This window comes from Phodopus roborovskii, unplaced genomic scaffold (genome assembly GCF_943737965.1).
Source record: "Phodopus roborovskii unplaced genomic scaffold, PHOROB, whole genome shotgun sequence".
Classification (NCBI taxonomy): Eukaryota; Metazoa; Chordata; class Mammalia; order Rodentia; family Cricetidae; genus Phodopus; species Phodopus roborovskii.
In genome coordinates, this window is record NW_026126558.1 from 18,841,602 (window position 1) to 18,859,764 (window position 18,163).

At 47.6% G+C, this 18,163-nt stretch overlaps 1 protein-coding gene across 2 annotated transcripts; it reads left to right on the plus strand.

The window, feature by feature from the left end:
* Positions 1-1,031: 1,031 nt before the first annotated feature.
* Marveld3 (MARVEL domain containing 3) lies at positions 1,032-15,359 on the plus strand. Of its 2 annotated transcripts, none has more exons than XM_051201498.1 (3): positions 1,032-1,506; positions 3,536-3,663; positions 14,169-15,359. In XM_051201498.1, the coding sequence occupies exons 1-3, from the start codon at positions 1,115-1,117 to the stop codon at positions 14,804-14,806; spliced, it is 1,158 nt and encodes a 385-aa protein (XP_051057455.1). In that variant the 5' UTR covers positions 1,032-1,114; the 3' UTR covers positions 14,807-15,359. The 2 variants fall into 2 exon arrangements, with proteins under 2 accessions (XP_051057455.1, XP_051057456.1); XM_051201499.1 differs by lacking the exon at positions 14,169-15,359 and adding an exon at positions 8,506-10,259.
* Positions 15,360-18,163: the final 2,804 nt, after the last annotated feature.

Consider the following 18,163-nt stretch of genomic DNA (forward strand, 5'->3'; position numbering starts at 1 on the left):
AAAACCACAATTTAAAATAGCTCCCTGAGTCACTGATTCCTCAGTCCACACAGAGCAGAGCCCTCCCACTAATTTTAGATCTTTGCTTTTGCACATTCTTGTCCAGCCTCTGCACACACTGGAGCACTAACTGCCTAAGAGGACTACCCTGCATCATCTCCTGCACCGTCTGAGTCAGGTACCCCCACACACTTGCGGAAAGAACTAACAGGCCAGTTTTCTAGATTTTTAAAATGTCCTTACTTGACAAAATTAAAGGTTGATGATTATGAATACAATAATTCTTTTTTTTTAAGTGTTTTATAAATCTGGGGCTATGCCAATAAATGGATTGGCAACACAGCTTCTCTAAGGAGGGAGGGGAACAGTGGATGGGACGCTGGATGAATGAGTGGGTAGATATAGGGCTGGCTGGGTGGATGGCTAAGGATGGATGATTGAGTAGATGGGTACAATCTGGGGAAGAGAGGCCAAGATGCTTTGCACGTTGATCAACAAGCAATCACCACTGCTGGCTTCACTGGCTGGGAGTGGAGTCACGCCCCCCCCCACCCCCAGGTTTAGAGCAGCCAGCAAAGCTACCAACTCCTCCCACAGCTAAGCCCTCTATCAGAAGGCTCAAACCATTGCCCAGTGGCATGAAACTGTCTTAGCGGGTTTAATGATTTTAGTTTGGAACTGGGGATGTAGCCCAGTAGCCCACTTACCTAGACATGCAAAGTCCTGGGATTAAAACCCAGTACCACAAAAGTAAATATGCAGGCGACTGGTCTGGCTTCCTGATGTCTCTACGTAAGAGACAGCATTTGAAGGCTCCGCTGATTTGGCCACATCCTATCACCTGCTCTCTGGACCACTTAACCTTTGTTAATCCCAAAACACCTAGGACTGACAGCTATTTCAACAAGAACCTGTCCCCCACCTCCTCTGCCGGGCACCACGAGCGCCCCCTGGCGGCCAGGGGCAGGTCACCTCTGGGGGCCGCCCGAGGGCGAGTGCGCGTGCGCACAGGTGAGCTTCCACTGCCCTGCCCTTAAGCCTGGTCACCTACCTGGGAAACTTGTGGTTGGTTGTTGCCCTCGGGTCGTTTCCGGGCGGGGACAAGAACCGGGCCATGGAAGATACTTTGGGGACTCGCGAGCACCGGGCCCGTCCGAGAGAGCGAGACCCAGACCGGCGCCCGCACCCGGACCGAGACCGCCACGTCGAGCGGCCGCGGGATCGAGCCGGGGACAGGCACAGGGAGAGGAACGGGGACGTGAGAGGAAACGGGGACCGTCGAGCGGGCAGGGAACGAAGGACCGACCGAGACCCGCGCCAGGACAGACACAGGGACGCGGGCCATCGTGCAGCTGAACAAAGAGCCTGGGAGAAGCCCCGCCAAAGCCATGCGCGACCGGAGCCCTGGGTGCCCAGTTGGGACACAGCCTCGACCCCCGGTCCCGCGCCCTGGGGGGGCCCGGAGCCGCGGCCGAAGCAGAGCCTTGGGCGCCGCGGGTTGGACAGGTGAGTGATGCGCCTGCTGGGGACCCGGACCGTGCCTATCCTAGCCGGTGCGCGGGGGTGACACTACGACGTCCCCAACCCTTTGTTTGAACTTGATTACCCAAGGAGAAAGAGGTTCTGGAATCAGAGGAAGAAAAAGTTCCAGGACCGAAACCGGAATGGTTTAGAAGGCTAAGTGGGTGGGGCTAGCTAGAGGCTCAATCAAGTGGCCAGATGACTCTGCTAAGACTATAGACCCTTACACCCTGTTCTCAAGTTAGCCACCCATACCTTTCAAAGCCCTGTTTGCGGGAGCGGGAGGGGGCTGAACAAAGTTAGTCCAACAAAGAGTTAATAGTTGGACTTGCTCCTCCTGCCAAGGCCATATGCACGACAGACTTTTGCACTTTTAAACAAGAAACCAAGGCCACCTGAAGTTCTCGAGTGGGTTTGTAACCCTTTTGTTGGTGAGGTCTTTTCTAAGCAGCTCCTTTCAAATCTTATGCTTGTTTGAACCAGAATGAACGAACTTCACCTGTAGGACCCGGAATTCCCCTAAGCACCTGTGTCCTGAAAGGTTTGTGACTGGCCATGGGAAGGAGGGCCACAGGTGGCCTGGTCGCCACACTTCCTCCTAGAGAGTTAGCATGCCATCCAATCCCACAGATGTTAGTCAGTGTGCGACTCTGAGCCAGGCTCTGCAGAGTGAGCAAATGGAGTAAAGGAAATGTTGCCTGGATGGGTGAGACTTTCGTCAGAACTGTGGGCATTCTTTTCCCTAGAGACAACCCTGCTGGCTAATACCAGGTTCTATACTGTGATACCTGGCCTCTGCTATTAGCCTTGGAGGCTTCGTCCACACATCGGGCAAAGCTGCTATCATGAGTTTATGTTACACTATCTAAAACCAACTAGCATTACAAAAGCTGTGCCCAGATTCAGTCTGCTCTTTTACTCTTTGACCCTCTCTATCGTTTCCCTGCCTGCACCCATCTTGAATTGCAACCACAGGAGTAGAAACAAGAAGTACATTTGCGGGTTTCCTTATAAGCCAGAGCCCTAGTTGCCCCATATCACCCCAAAGTGAATGAAAGAAATGCATTTGTTCGTTTCATGTTTAGAGGTTTGCGCCAAAGGGCAGTGTCTGTCTGTCTGTCCTCCTCTCAAGTATTTATTGGAAGGAGGCCATACAGGGGCTGGCATGCAGAAGTTTACTGTCAGGGTTCAGACTGGTGCAGGCAGATAGCAGTGAAAACAGCCAACCACAACCCATTGTGTCATCAGTTCCTAGAAAAAAAGGGGGGTGGGGTGGGAATAAAGCTGGGCTCCTGTCTAAGCACAGACAGGATCCCAAGGAAGGAGACCTAGAGTTGAGTTCTGTGGGAGGAAGATGGAAGAGGAAGAGAAAGGTGTTTCAAACCAAAGAACAGTTTCCTCCGTGGCCCAGAGGGCTTGGTCATCTTTGGGTGTGGAGCGCTGCTCGCTGCTGCTGGCTCAGTGAGCCTGGGTGCAAGAGCCTCCTGGGCATGGACAAAAGCGTTAAGGATTTCACACCAAAGAAAAGTGGGATGGCTTCTGTGTCCTAGAAAATTCTCCCCAATCAGCAAGTAGAATGCAGCCTCCTGTTGAATCCTGGGCAGAGCCAGGACATATTAGACAAATGGAAAGACAAGGAAGGAAACAGAAGGTGCCAAGGGAGAAAGAGCAGAAAGATCTCAAAAGTAGCCTGGCTGGGTGTGATGGTACATGTCTATAATCCCAGCACTTGGAAGGTGGAGGCAAGAGGATTAGTTAGGGGTTCAAGGCCAAGCTTCATTATTGAATTGGGAGTTCTAGTACCAGTAGGCATAGTAGCACACATCTGTGACCTAGCCCTTGGGAGGCCGAGGCAGGAAGATCACATGTTTAAGGCAAGCCTAGACTGCATACTGAGGAATGTATTTAAAAACAAAACAAAACAACAACAAACACACAAAAGAAATAAATGAAGTCTTAACAAATTATTGAGTTGCTGTACCATCCCTAATGTCTGTGTGCTCCTTGGTTACAGTGAACTTGCTTCAGAAAGATATGTGTCTGTACACTCTGGCCCTGCAAGACAGGAAGAGGAATATTACCAGTCTGAAGCTGAGGGGCTCCTGGAATGCCACAAATGCAGATACTTGTGCTCAGGGAGAGGTGAGCCTTGGGGGACCCCATCTGACCATTTATATTCCAAATGGCTTGAAGAGAGGCAAGGTAGGGGTTGGAAGGGTTGTGAGTTGGTGAATCGAAAGCCTGGAGTTTTCCCCTTGGGTTCCTAGTATTCTCATTTCCAGGGTATGCATGGGGGTTATTGCTTGAAAAAAAGAAAAAGACAGAAAGGTCTGAACAGTGTAATGAGGATCCTGAAGCTCATGCAATGTGCCTGGCTCTGAGCATGGGTCAGCCATGCCCCCTGGTGGAACCTGGTACGTTCAGTGTGGCGGGGGCTGGTTGTGGTGGACACTGGTGCCTTTGACACAGCAAGCATCATGCCAGCAGATAATCAACTTGTTCCTCAAACCAAACAGGAATGGATGGTATCCATAGAGACCTGGATGCCAAGCATTCAGTTACTGGCTTTCACTATCCATCCACTGAGATGTACAATAAGAATAGATTTTACATTAAGATCAAATTTACAGCCTAGCATGGTGACTTACATGTCTGTAATCCCAGCTAAGGCAGGATTGCTATGAGTTCTGGACCAGTTTGGGTGACATAACAAGACCCTGTCTCAAATAACAAACAAACAAAATCATATTCATATGTAGAGAAAAACAAAAATGTCATAAAACTACTTAACCCTTCCATACACCAAATGCATTAGTATTTTCCCTTTCATTAAAAACAAAAACCAGGGACCAGCATGATGGCTCAGGGGTGAAGGTGCTTGCCACCAAATCCGATGACCCGGGTTCAATCCTTAGGAGCTACTTGGTGAAAGGAGAGATCCAACTCCCCCAAGTTGTTCTCTGACTTCCACACACATACCATATACACACACAAATGAAGTTAAAAAAAAAAAAATAAACAAAAGTCTGGCATGGTGGCATGTGAGTAAAGGCGGATCAGGATTTCAGAGACCAGCCTGAGCTACAGGACACTGTCTCAACTTAAACAAAACAAAATCAATTTAGCATGGAGCCTGGCCTCCCAGGTCCCAGCCTTGCCAGCAAGGAAGAAAATCTGGTTTTTCAGGGTGAACCTGGTATACAGGGACTGTGGTTAGTCTGCTGAGGCTGCCTGCCCATGACTAAGTGTGGAAACTTCCCAGCCTTCAGGGGGAGAAATCATGGAGCTGAAGCTGTGCCAGAGGTGATGTCAAAAGGAGTAGAGATTATAGGATTACAAAGAATTTAGATGAAAGGCCTCTAAGCCATCTGACTACAGGAATCTTCATCAGCTGGGTTGCATATGCTACTGCCAGCGGTGTCTTTAGTCCTCTTAACAACTCCTGAGGTTCAGGGAGGCACAGCAAGCTACCCAGGTCACACAGCCCAATTGAATGAAGGCACTGGAATTGAAATTTAGAACCCCAGCCTAAGGCCTCAAAGCCTTTCCATGCAGAACGTGCTTCTCTGGTGCTGTAAATAACAGGAACAAGCTATTGGCTGGCTAACAAGTTTTCTTTTCTTCTTCTTTTCTATAATTGATTAGAGAAAAGGGCAGGGCCTAGGCTTCTGACCAAAACACACCAAAAATCCAGGGCTGATTGCTTCTGGATATTTGGCTTTGAGCCTAGTGGTGGGTGTAGAAGTCCCAGCTTGAGACTGGGTTCAACCCTCAGAAACTAACAGATAGGATCTGTGAAGACACTGGCTCCTGTCCCAAGCTCCCCACAGGCGTGTGGGGGGATGGGCACTGTGTGGAGAGACAGTCATTTGCATCAGGACTGGCTAGATCAGGGAAGACAAGCTGGTTACCTGAAGGTGTCTAAGTCCACAGGAGAGTGGATCCTTTGTGGCCTTTTCTTTGTCAGTGAAATCATGTCATTCCACTCCCCACCCCTCCTAGCAAACAAGGCAGAGTGGCCCTCTGGGGACACTCTGAAGTCTGGTCTGTTATTCAGCCCTAGAAAGTTTCCAGTAGAGCACTCAGACCAACCGAAAGAGATGAGTGCCAACTTTACTTTTGCAAGCAAGAAATCTCAGGCAGAGACATCTTTAGGGACTGGAAATGAAGATCAGACTGAGAGCAGGTACACACCCAAGACTTCCCTTGACCCCGCCCCTAGTCCTCTGTGGGTGTAGATAATGTTGGTGGACTGTTTGGAGGGGCAGGTGTAGGGCTAGTCCCATCTGCAGATGGAACACTTCTTCCTCCCCACGGTCTTGTTCTTCCCCCTGGCCTTAGGAGCTTAGTCCTTAAACCACAGTGGTTTGTACTTACTAGCTTCTGGCCATTGCTGCAAAGCCTCTTTGAAAGTCTGATTTTTCATCCAGGCACAGAGGCACACAGCCGCAGTCCCAGCTACCTAGGAGGCTGAGGTGAGAGGATCAGTTGAGTCCATGATGTAAATCAATCAAGGTGACATAGACTGTCTCAAAACAAAATAGACAAGCTGGGCTTGGTAGGGCACACTTGAAATTCTAGCACTTGGAAGGCTGAAGTGGGAGGATCACAAGGTTCTGGAAACCTACACTATGGAGGAAGACACTTTCTCAAATAAATAAATAAATAAATAAATACATATTTTTTTTTCATTTTTCTCCCAATTAATACAGTTGTTTTCCCCCTTCTGTGTATGCATGCAGACCTGAGACAACGCAGCATCATTCCTCAAGTGCTGTCCACCTTGTGTTTTGACACTGGGTCTCTCATTGGCCTGAGACATGCAAATGGGTTAGGCTGGCTGACCAGCAAGCCCCTGGGATCACTCATCTCCACCTCCCTAGCACTGGATACTCACACTCATGCGTGTGCAGCAAACATATTACCTATGGAGGAGCTCTCCAGCCCCTAGAGTTGTCAGGAGTACTGCTGTTTGGCTTAGAACCTTCAAGTGTAGCTGTTGAGAGTCTTCAGGGTTTGCATTTCAAAGGGACACTTTCTTAAGAGGAAGCTGTTTCTGTTGAAGGATGCATGTATCTGTGCATACAACAGGAAATGCTGCTGTAATAAATATATATATATCCAAGCAAAACAACTTCAGAGATCAAGGGTCACACTCTCAGAGGTTTCCACCCATAAGGACAGGGAGAGTCTTTGGGATCAATCCACTTCCTGGTGGCCAAGAAGGAGCGGCAGGAGGAGGGGGCAGGGAGAAGTGGGCTTCTTGCAGTAGACCTTTTCCCAGCTGTGTTCTGCCAGAGCCTTTAGCCTGTTAGTTGGTGCTGCCCACGTTAAGGGAGGGTCTTCTGCTTTAACTCTCTGGAAACCCTACAGACTTACCAACCTCCCAGGTTCTTGTTAGTTCAATCAAGACCGTCACCTCGACCATCACACATCCCAGCCAGGAGGGCTACGCTGGAACCATGCTGCCAGTGCATTAGCTTGTGATCCCCGAAAAGGGCCATGGAAGAAACTCATGTGTGGTCTTTTTCTACTTGATATTTTCAATCTCTCCTTTTTAATAACCAATGCCCTAATATATTTCCAGTCTGTACTGCGATTGTGTCGGGATTCCCAAGTGCAGCTGACTCAAATGGGGCTAACTCACAGGGGGTCTGGAGACCTGGCCTGAGCCAGAGGTTGACCTGCTGATCTCGGGATCCAGTGTCGGCCAAGGCCTGTGAACCCCAAGCCTCTGTCTGCACAGCCCTGCTCATGCTTTTGTGGATCTGCTAAGCCCAACAGGGGGGAGGGTCTCTGTGAGGGCTCCAGCCCTTCCTGTGTCCCATTAGGAAAAGTTTCTCTGGCAGGAGGGGAAGCATCTGTGAGGCCCTGGGTTCCCATCCCTCAGACCACAGAAATTTTGTCATGTAGCAATGTACTGGAGAAGCCTACATGTCCCTTCATCCCATGGAAGTGCCAGGAATGATGGCACATGCCTGTACTGCCAGCCATTGAGAAGCTGAGGCAGAAGAATCAAGAGTTCCAGGCTAGCCTGTGCTACATGGTGAAACTGCTTCAAAGAAATTGGAACCATTAGAGTTATCTATATATCTTTTAAAGTCCTGAGCTAAGGCTGGAGAGGTGGCTCAGGGGTTAACAGCGCTTGCTGCTCTATGATGAGGACCAGAGTTTGGATATGTACCACATCCAGTGGCTCACAAATGTCTGTAAATAAGCTCCAGGAGATAATGACATCTTCTTCTGGCTTTTTGTGCACCTGCACACACTAGCACATATACTCACATATGTAAATAATAAAAACTAAAGACAAATCTATAAGGTAGATTTATGTTTACAGAGATATAAAAAGGTACTTAAAATTAAAATTTAGATGTACTGAGAGAGGAAAAAAAATGTGTTATCTATAGGGAGGGTAGATCTCATGTAGTCCAGGATAGTCTCAACTTTACTATGTAGTTAAGGCTGGCTGAGAACCCCTGACCCTCCTGTCTCTGCCTCCCAAGTACTGGGGTTACAGTCATGTGCCACCATGCCTAGTACTTTACATGGATGCTGAGGATCAAACATGTTTACAAGGCAAACATTTTACTGACAGCCATCTCGGCTTGTTTTTCTTTGTTTGTTTGTTAGGTAGTTTTTGTTTTTTTGAGACAGGGTTTCTCTGTGTAACAGTCCTGGCTGTCCTGGAACTTGCTTTGTAAACCAGGCTGGTCTTGAACTCAGGGACACCTGACTCTGCCTCCTGAGTACTGGAATTAAAGGTGTGCACCCCGCCCCCCTGCCCTGTTTGGCTTTTTTGAGCCTTATGCTTTTCAGTCAAAGGAAAAGCATCCCTGCTGCCCCCTGACACTAACTGTGGAGCCTGCACTGCTCACTATGGGCAGAAGAAGGAACCAGTGGGCTGAGCTTCCTGGGAAGGCTGATGAAGAGTCTCCTAGTGCAAAAGCAGCATCTTGGAGCAGTAACACCCTTTTCTTACAGCCTGCTGCCAGATGCTGGAGGTTCTGCTGAACTTGTTGATCTTGGCCTGCAGCTCTATCTCTTACAATTCCACAGGGGGCTACACGGGCATCACCAGCCTGGGGGGGATCTACTACTACCAATACGGAGGGGCTTACAGTGGCTTCAGTGGCGCTGACGGGGAGAAAGCCCAGCAGCTGGATGTACAGTTCTATCAGCTCAAGCTGCCCGCGGTTACTGCAGCAATGGCCTACAGCGGAGCCCTCATGACCTTCTCCTGTCTCCTCATCCTCGGGGGTGTCCTGCGGGTCCCATGGCACTGTCCACTGTGTCTGGTGATCGAGGGCTTGATAGACGTGCTCGTCGCTGGGGCATACATCCCAGCCTTGTACTTCTTCTTCCAGCATCTCTCTGCTGCCTATAGCTCGGACGTGTGTAAGGAGCGAGAGGCCCTGTACCAGAGCAAAGGTTACAGTGGCTTCAATTGTGGTGCCCATGGGGGAGACATAGGAGCAGGAGTTTTTGCAGCCATGGGCATTGTGGTCTTCACTGTGGGAGCTGTCCTGGCCTTTAGGGGTTACCGAAAAGTCAAGAAGCTGAAGGAGAAGCCCACAGAAATGCTTGAGTTTTAGACTTCTGGAATGTATGACAGAAGTCACTTTCAACCATAATCTTTCACAAGAATTCTTTGATGTGGAACTCACTAATGCTTCCAAAATACCAAGCTAATGTAGGAATGCTAAGTTTATACCTGGAGCAGTGTTTCACTGGTTTCTGGAATCTGTAAATGTGGTGGCACTAACCAAAAACATATCAAAACCCAAAACACTAGAGCTAGGCATGATGATACAGGCCTGTAATCTTATAATCCTAGCACTTGTAAGATGGAGGCAGGAGGATCTTGAGTTCAAGGCTAGCCTGGGATATATAGTAGCAAGCCCCTGTCTCCAAGCCAGACAAAGAAGGAGCTAATAGAGGTCAGGACCGACAGGAGGAAGGCAAAGTGCACTTCATGATCAGGGCAGGGACAATTGCATTGGAAACTTATACCTGAAGGTCACAAAAAAACTATATTGACAGGAGACAGCTCCACCTGAACTGTCCTAAACTCCAGCTCTCTTCAGTAGATGCACCCGGCTTCACCACACCAAGTATCTGGTCCCTGTACTCCTTCAACTCTGTGGAGTCTGGGGACACTTTCTCAGAAACACTTGAGTGTGAGGGTGTGCCGTAAGGAAAAGAGAATCAGATTAAATTCACTGAGCTGCAAAGAAGTCATTCTACAGGCCCCTTGCAGGCCCCAGCGCTCAATAAGCATTTGTACCTCTCGTAAATGTGCCATTGTATGAAGACTCCAACCCCACAGCTGGTATTCAGGATCTACCCAAAAGAAAAGAATGTGAAGTCTATTTCCCAACAAAGGAATGTTACTTTTGGACAGATAACTTCATAGACTGGACAATGTGAATTACAACTTAAGTGAATATGTTCTTTGCTTAATAGGAATCCAAGCATTTCAAAGAAACGTTTTGATTTGGAAGCTGCAGTTTTCTTTATGTTGATAATACATTATTCGCTTAGATGCCATTAATTGATTTAGAAGACTTTGGGTTTAGGGACGGAATTGCATACCTCTGTCATACATGGTTAGAAATCTTCTTGAACACTGTGAGAGATTTTGCTCAAAGAAAAAGGGAGATTTTTATTTTTCATTCTATAGATATCTTGACTGCACATATTCATTTTATTTTTGCAAAATAAAAAGATCAAACTGACTTGCTCGCCTCGGGTTTTCTCCCCCTAAAACAGTTGTGCATGGCGCAGAAGCAGACACAGACCACAGACGTAAGTCGAGTGTTACATGGTCAACTGCAAAGGCAGTCTTGCTCAGCAGGCTGCTGTTTACAGCAAAGGTGCAGGGAGCTTCAGAGTCTCTATTTCCACAGACACAGACCTCTGCAGTCTCTCTGCAGACCTGACCCATCCCAACCAGAGACAGATTGCAATGTCTGCCCTGTTTCCTTTTTCTCTAATGTATCTTTCTGCATTCACTGCATGCTTAAGGATACTTGTGACTGTGCAAGGGGTAGTTTGGCTAAGGCAGGTCTGGCTCCTTGGTGTCCAGAATAGTCCCTGTAGTGGTATTCCTTCAATAAACCCTGTTATCACTGCACCTAGAAGGCATGGAAGCCTAGATTTCTTCCACTGTAGCCAAGAGGTGTGTGCTGTGTGTACCACAAGGAGAGGGGTCATGTTTCCCATCTCTTGTATCGGTGCAGTGCTTCCGTTTCTACATGCTGACCGAAGGAAAATCAGGGTAGAGAAAGATGTGGGGTGTGGGAGACAGCTGCCTCCCACCAGTGACATCTGGGCTGGTTCATCATTTGTTGTACTTACAGAGCCTGGATGAAGAGTGGGCAGTTTGAATCCGATGTTGAATTTTAAATAAGAGCAATGCAATTTCTCAACTCTCAGATCCCCACGCTGCTGTGTCCCCTGGCTTTTCAGGAATTCACGTGGGCCTGCAGAAGAAGGCTCAGCTAGCTGTGCCTGAGGGTTGTAGAACCAGCAGCTGCCCCTTAACTGCCTCTGTGATAATCATGGCGCCTGTTAGTGTAATGCATTAATCTCTGGGAAACAGCACTTTTTCAAAATTCTCTCCCATTTCTTCTCACATTTTGTACTGCTCTCCTCTGATTTTAGAACATTACAGAGATGTCTTACCATCCATTTATGATTTCCAAGGAATTTTAGTCATGTATTAGTGTCCACAGGGATTGGCCCCAGGGTCCCCTCCAATATTTAAGTCTGAGAGTGCTCTGGTTCCTGAATAAAAATGTCATGGTATTGGTGTATAACATATCTATAGCCTCCTGCTATCCCTGAATTACTTATTCCTAACAATATAAATGCTGTGCAAACAGTTGCTAAAATGTATTGTCTAGCGAACACTGCTCAGAAAAAGTTTGCTTTGTTCCATGGTCAGACGCTTTTTAATCTTTAGTGGAAACTTCCGGTGCAGAAGCTGCAACTGGGGGAGCTGACTGTTCCCCCTTCCACTTGACCCCTCCCACAGGCTTGTGGGAGAGGGAGGTGGGGTGGGGATGGAAGCCTTATCTTCATTCATTAGATAAAATGCCTAAGGCTTAGAAGGACTTCAGTGAGCCCGGCAGGTCACTGACCAGTAAAGAGTAGACACTGAAATCTGGTATTTGAATTCAGGGTTCATTTGCATTCTCTCCTCTGCACCCCAAGAGGGTGATGCTCAGATTTCTAGAAGCTAGCAGCACAGTCTGAAGCTTCTGCAGGGAGCGAATGACAGGGACAACCAATAGACAAGAGGTGTTCAGTCTTGGCCCACCTGGTGGCTCTCACTGCCTTGTGGAATCTGAAGGTCTGCCAGGCTTCTGAGAAACTCCCTATACACGAACAGCCCAAGCATCTCTCTGTAGAAACCTGGTTGAGCAAACTGGCCCATCCAAACAAGCAAGTTGGAAGTCATGTAACGAATGATGTGGCCACTGTGCAGACTGACCTAGAGATGTCGCTGGCATAGAGTACATGACACCAGCAGGATGCTTGATGCTGTGTGTGCTACATTTATGTTGGGAGGGGGAGGAGGAAAGTGCAGCACAGATTTGGATGTTTTTATTTGCATAAAGGGAAGCTGGAGAGTGGGCTGAGGAGACGGTTCCACGGGCAAAGTGCTTGCCTCACAGTCACACTTACCTCACTCAGTTCAGATCCCCAGAATGTGTTGTCAAAAGCCAGGCTCAGTGGGGGATGCCTGTGATCCCTGTGCTGGTGAGATGGGAGGCAGAGATGGTAGAACCCTGGAACTCACTGGTAGCTAGCTACCCAAACCTTTTTGGTGAAGTTCCAGATCAGCAACAGACCTGTTTCCAAGAAAAGGTGGGAGACACCTGAGGTTGTCCTCTGACCTTTATACACTCAACATGTGTATATGCATGACCTTCCACCATAAACATGCATACATATATACATACGTGAACATATGCATATACACACACACAGGGAGATAGAGATAGAAATAGAGAGTCAGAGACAGACAGAAAGAAGCAAGGGCTATATTAGAAAGTTATGAAAATGCTAGGAGTTGTGGTGTCTGGGTAAGAGTTTGAGGTCGTCTGGGTTACATAGCAAGACTATTCTTTGAGGGTAGGGGAGAACGTGAATGAAAAATTTTCAGTTTATACTTCATGACATTAACTTTTTTTTTTCAAACTTTTCATTTGAAATCTCCCAAGAAGTCACAGGGCAGTACAGAGTGACCTTTTGTACCCTTCAGGAGCTTTCTGCAGTTGCAATGTTTTGAATGAGGATATCAGGACCCAGAAATCGCTGCTTGGGTAGCACTCACTCACACAGTTGCACACGTACTCATCCGTGTGGTTTTATCGCTGTATTAGTGTGATCACCGCAATGAAACTCAGAAGCATCCATCCTAGCAGACGCCTCTAGTGCTGAATGTTCCCTCACAGCCACACCCATCCTTTTCTTCCTCTCTCCCACCTATCCCTGTCCCAGTCACCACCCTGCCACACTGTGCCACACTGCCAGAGTCTGTCCCACTGAGACCGTTCCACAGACAGAATCACATAGCCTTTTGAGACCAGAACTCTACCCCCCCACACACACACACACACATACTCATAATTACCTTAAAACTCACCCAGGTTGTTTTTGGTCCACGCCACCTCCTTGTTGCTGGGTAGGGCGTTCCCTGGGGGCGAGGAGTGGTCCATACCTGAACCATTCACTGCTCCAGGGTAAGCTCTCCCAGCATTCAGCTGATACAAATAAAGCTACTACTCTGAAGATTCACAAATGTTTTTGTGTTTTTTTTTCTTTCTTTTTTTTTTTTTTTTTTTTATTTTGATGCTGCCTCTCATTGTGTAGCACTGGCTAGCTTCCCACTAAAGGCTTTCCTCCTCAAACTACCAACTTTATTTCTTTAGGGTAAATAGCAGAGACACCTGGTACACATATATTTAACTTTTTAAACTACCCTAAGCCACTTACAGTACTACACACTTGTAATCCTAATACTTAGGAGGCTAAGGCAGGTAGATAATGAGTTCAAGGCCAGCCTGGACTACAAAACAAGACCCTATGTAAAATAATAATAATAATAATAATAATGAAAATAATTTAAAAAATTTTTAAGTCTCCTAGTTTTTCAGATTGACAATTGATTTTTTTATAAGAATGTGTATTTTATATATATGAGGGTTTTTGCATGTGGAGTGTTTGAATACCTGGCACCCACTTAGGTCAGAAGAGGGCATGGGATTCCTTGGAACCAGAGTTACAGAGGTTGTGAGCTACTGTGTGGGTGCTGGGAACCCAACCCAGGTCCTAGGCAAGAGCCACAAGTGCTCTGAGCTGAGCCCTTGCTCAACCCATCCAACTGGCAATGATTTTTTAAGTATGTTTTAGAAGCAACAGGGCTAATGCACAGCCCACTGGCAGAGCACCTGCCTAACATGCACGTGACCTGAGACCCACCACAAGCACTAGGATTTTATATTACTTGCTTTTTTAAGACAAAACCAAGAATATTGATAAGGCCGCTGAATCGAACCGGTTATCTTCCGACCCAGGGGATCCCTAGTTGCCCCGGCGAGTGTTCCAGCTTTAAATCAGACTCTCTCTTCCCCCAGGTGTGGTGCAGATAGTGGAGGTGATTTTGAATGGCATGGTTCTCATGTGCATCGTGGCCTCCTACTTTGTCCTGGCCGGATTCAGCGCCAGCTTTGCCAGCGGCAGCGGCTTCGGGAATAACTACTACTCACCATTTGAGGGCACCGAGCTGGAGCAGGTTCGGCAGCTGGACCAGCAGTACACGATCCTGCGGTCGCCCCTGATCTATGGTGGCGTGGCTGTTTCCCTGGGGCTGGGCGTCCTCACTATGGGAGTTTTACTGCAGGGAGCCAAGAGTTTAAGGAAGCTGCCTGGGAGGTGGCTGCTGCTGGAGGCCGCCTTCAGCCTCTTGGCTGCAGTCGGCTACTGTGTCGGCATTGGCATTTACCTCCACGTTGCATTGCGCATCAATTCCACCGACACTTGCAAAAACAGAGAGAGGCTCTATGCCCGCAGGGGTCTCACCTGGATGAACTGCCAGCTGGCAGGAACCGATGGGGCAGCGGCCACCTTCGCTTGCCTTCTGGTGATTATGTACACTGCCAGCGTGGTGCTAGCCTTGCGGGCCTATCGAGAACAGAAACGCTGCAAAGACAGTGAGAATCAACACCAAAATTACAGTGATGTCCCAGAATATGTGTGGTCTGGGACACTCTAAGTAGAGATCTGAACTCCCCTTTGTTCCTCCCCTACAAGCACAGCTAGGGTGATTTCCCAAGCTCCCCCAGGCACCGGAGCATGTTAAGTTGTGAAGGTCTGTTGGCCGACCCCATGAAAGCTCGGAGATCATACTTGTTGAAAAGAGCCATCTGGCAAGCCTGGGTATGCCCTAGTGGTAGGGCTCTTGCCATGTGGCGAGGCGATAGTGTTAAGTGGGAGACTAACCAAAGAAAATCTGAGAGCTGAGAACACATCAGACAGTAGCATGTGCAGAGCTATGTAGAAATCCTCCCTCTACTGGAAACATAGCTATAGCGGAAACCATGAAAAGGCAACCTTCGGGGCTGGAGAGATGGCTCAGCTGTTAAAGGCACTGGCTGCTCTTACAGAGGACCCAGGTTCCCTTCGCAGCACCCACGTGACTCACAACAGTCTAGAACTCCAGTTCCTCTTCTGGACTCCAAGGGCTCTACATGAATGTGGTACACATACACACAAGCAGGCAAACAGTCTTATGCATAAAATAAAAACCCTTTTCTAAAAATGGGTAACAGTGCACTGTTGTACTTGGTAGTTGTGGGGTCGGGCTACCATTTCTCTCTCCTTCCCAGAGGGAGCCACTCTGTTAGAAAGTGCCATAGCAATTCTCCAGAGATGGAGGAGGGGTTGGGCTACGTACACAGGAAGGGACATGCTTTCAGCTTGATTACTCTTTAGGATTCCAGCCTCAAAGATCAGGGGAAAATGTTTTCCACTGGCTGTTCCAAGTAGGTGGGGGTGGGGGGTATCCATTGGAATTGACTTTTGGGGTTTTTTTTTTGTTTGTTTGTTTGTTTTTTTAAACACAAGTCTTCAATGTCTGGAGAGATGGTTCAGCAGGTGAAGGCATCTACTGCCAAGTCTGAAGGCCTGAGTCTGATTCCTAGGGTCCTCAGGGTGGAAAGACAATGGACTCCCTCAGGTTGTTCTCTGATCTTGTGCACACCATGGCTTTGCACACTTGAACACATATATAGGTAATTCTTGTGGAACCTGTCAAAAGTAAACTTCATGCAGAAGTGGGAAAATAGGGATGGGGAGATGGCTAGGCAGTTAAGAGCAGTTTACTACTCTTACAGAGGACCCAGGTTCAGTTCCCAGAACCCACATGGCAGCTCACAACCATCTGTAACTCCAGTTTCAGGGATCCAATGCCCCAATTTGCCATCTGAAGGCAACAGGCACACAGGCCATGCACATACATACAGGCAGGCAAACATTCAAATGTAAAATAAGAATGAAGGAATCTCGTAAGGATGAAGCAAAACTTGGGAAGAAATGGCCACCAAGAAATCTCTACTGTTTGGTTGATATGTCTGCTTCGCTATGTCGCTCTTGGCCTGAGTACTAACTGACTAGTGTCCCACACTGATTTGATGAGTGGCAAAGACTGAGAAATTTCCAAGTTCAAATTGTACATCTGAAGAAGAGACTAGCACCCCAACACACTATTCTCTGGGTATTCTTCTGCTCACCTTGAGTCTTTCACCAGATAAAGGAGACTTTGACCTATGACCCCAGCCCTTCCCAGCTAGCTCCTGAGCAGCATCTCCTCTTCTGATTGGAGGCCATCAGTGACTAATCACACTGCTCTAAGTCCAGAGTTCAGTGCTAGAAACTCTCTAGCAAACTTGATGGGATTCACTATTTGTCAGGCATGCTAAGCCTTGTTATTGGAGTGCCACAGATGCAGAGACAAGGTCCAGGAAGGGCAACGGCTGCCTTACCAGTGACTCACTACATGACATTATTGCATAGTGGTTAAAAACACTACCTATCATTCTGGTTGCATTTGGCACTGATGAGAGATGCTGTTATTTATGTTTAATGACAAAAGCTGTCAAACACAGGTTAACTTTCCTAGGCACAAAACCTTTAAGCAGCAGAGATAAGTCTTGGACACAGGCTAGAGATAGCTCAGCAGTTAATAGCACTTGCTGCTTTTCCCAGAACTCGATCATGGGTTTCAGAGCCTCCTGTAACTTAAGCTCCTGGGACCTGATACCCTCTTTCTGACTCCAAAAAGACACCTGCACTCACATGTGCACATACCCATACATACATGCACATAATTAGAAATAAAAATAGATTGTGTGTGTGTGTGTGTGTGAACTTGGACCCTCTGACTCACACTAGAGGGTGTTACAAATTCTTATGGCCTTTGGGACATCAGGGAATACCCACACAAAGTGGAGAACAAGCTTGGAAATATCACTTTTGCCATCCTAGCCCATGTGATGTGTCTCATGGGTCAGAGGTATCAAGAAGTGGAGGTTCAGCTTGCCTGGCACACCAAAAGAGCTTAGTGTGCTGCTGATACAGCAAGCTTTTAAAATGTCGATGCCAGATGACAAGACTGCAGGGTGACTTTAACACGGCCTTTACTTGGCCTGAGAGTAGTTGATCTTGCTTGAAATCCTTAGCCTAGAAGACACCAGCGAGGGCAGAGGCAGCTCCAATTCAGAGGCTTCACAGGATGGCAATCATCTTGTAAGCCAACACTCACAAAGTCTAATGTCCTAATGCCCCACCTCAAGGAAGGGATGCCGACCAGGGCCAGCTAGCTCTCTGGATCCTGTGTTACCATCAGCTGTGACTACTTAAGGAGCTGTAGAGTTTCCTCAGCTAATAACCCCCATTTAAGAACTAAGCTATCTGTACTGAGCTTTTGTTTTGTGGAGCATCTCACATAGCTCAGATTGGCCTCAATCCCGTTATGTAGCCATGGCTGGCTTTGAATTCCTGATTCTCCTGTCCCCACCTCCCAAGTGCTTGAGTCACATTGCCACTATGCCAAGGTGGCATTTCCTTAAACATAAACCAAAGAAGGATCTTCAGTGAATGACTCTTTGTTGCTATTCCAGCAAAAAAAAAAAAAAAAAAAAAAGGGGGAAATGGTTGGGTGTGGTCTGTGGGTTCTCCAGGGGTCCACTGTGACTGAAGCCTTGGTTCACAGAATAGCTGTTGTTTTGGGGAGGTGTGTCCTACTGGGAGGTTCTTAGGTCACTGAAAGCATGCTTGTGGCAGATGGTTCCCACAGGATTCCTGGGCAGTTCCTGTCACTATCTACCATCATGTGAGTAGTCCAGAATTGACTGATGGTGTACTCCTGATTAACATGCAGAACTGAGCTAGAAAATAAGGTCAAGCTGGTTTAACAACACCCCTCACTGATTAGGGTTGATTAAGTCTGTCTGGCTAAGTGGTGTCCCCTCCCTTTTCTCCACTATTCCATGAATCTTTCTGAAAGCAAGTCTACTAGAATCTCCAAGTAACCTTAAAACTGTGAGCTACCAAACTTCTTTCTCCTCATAAA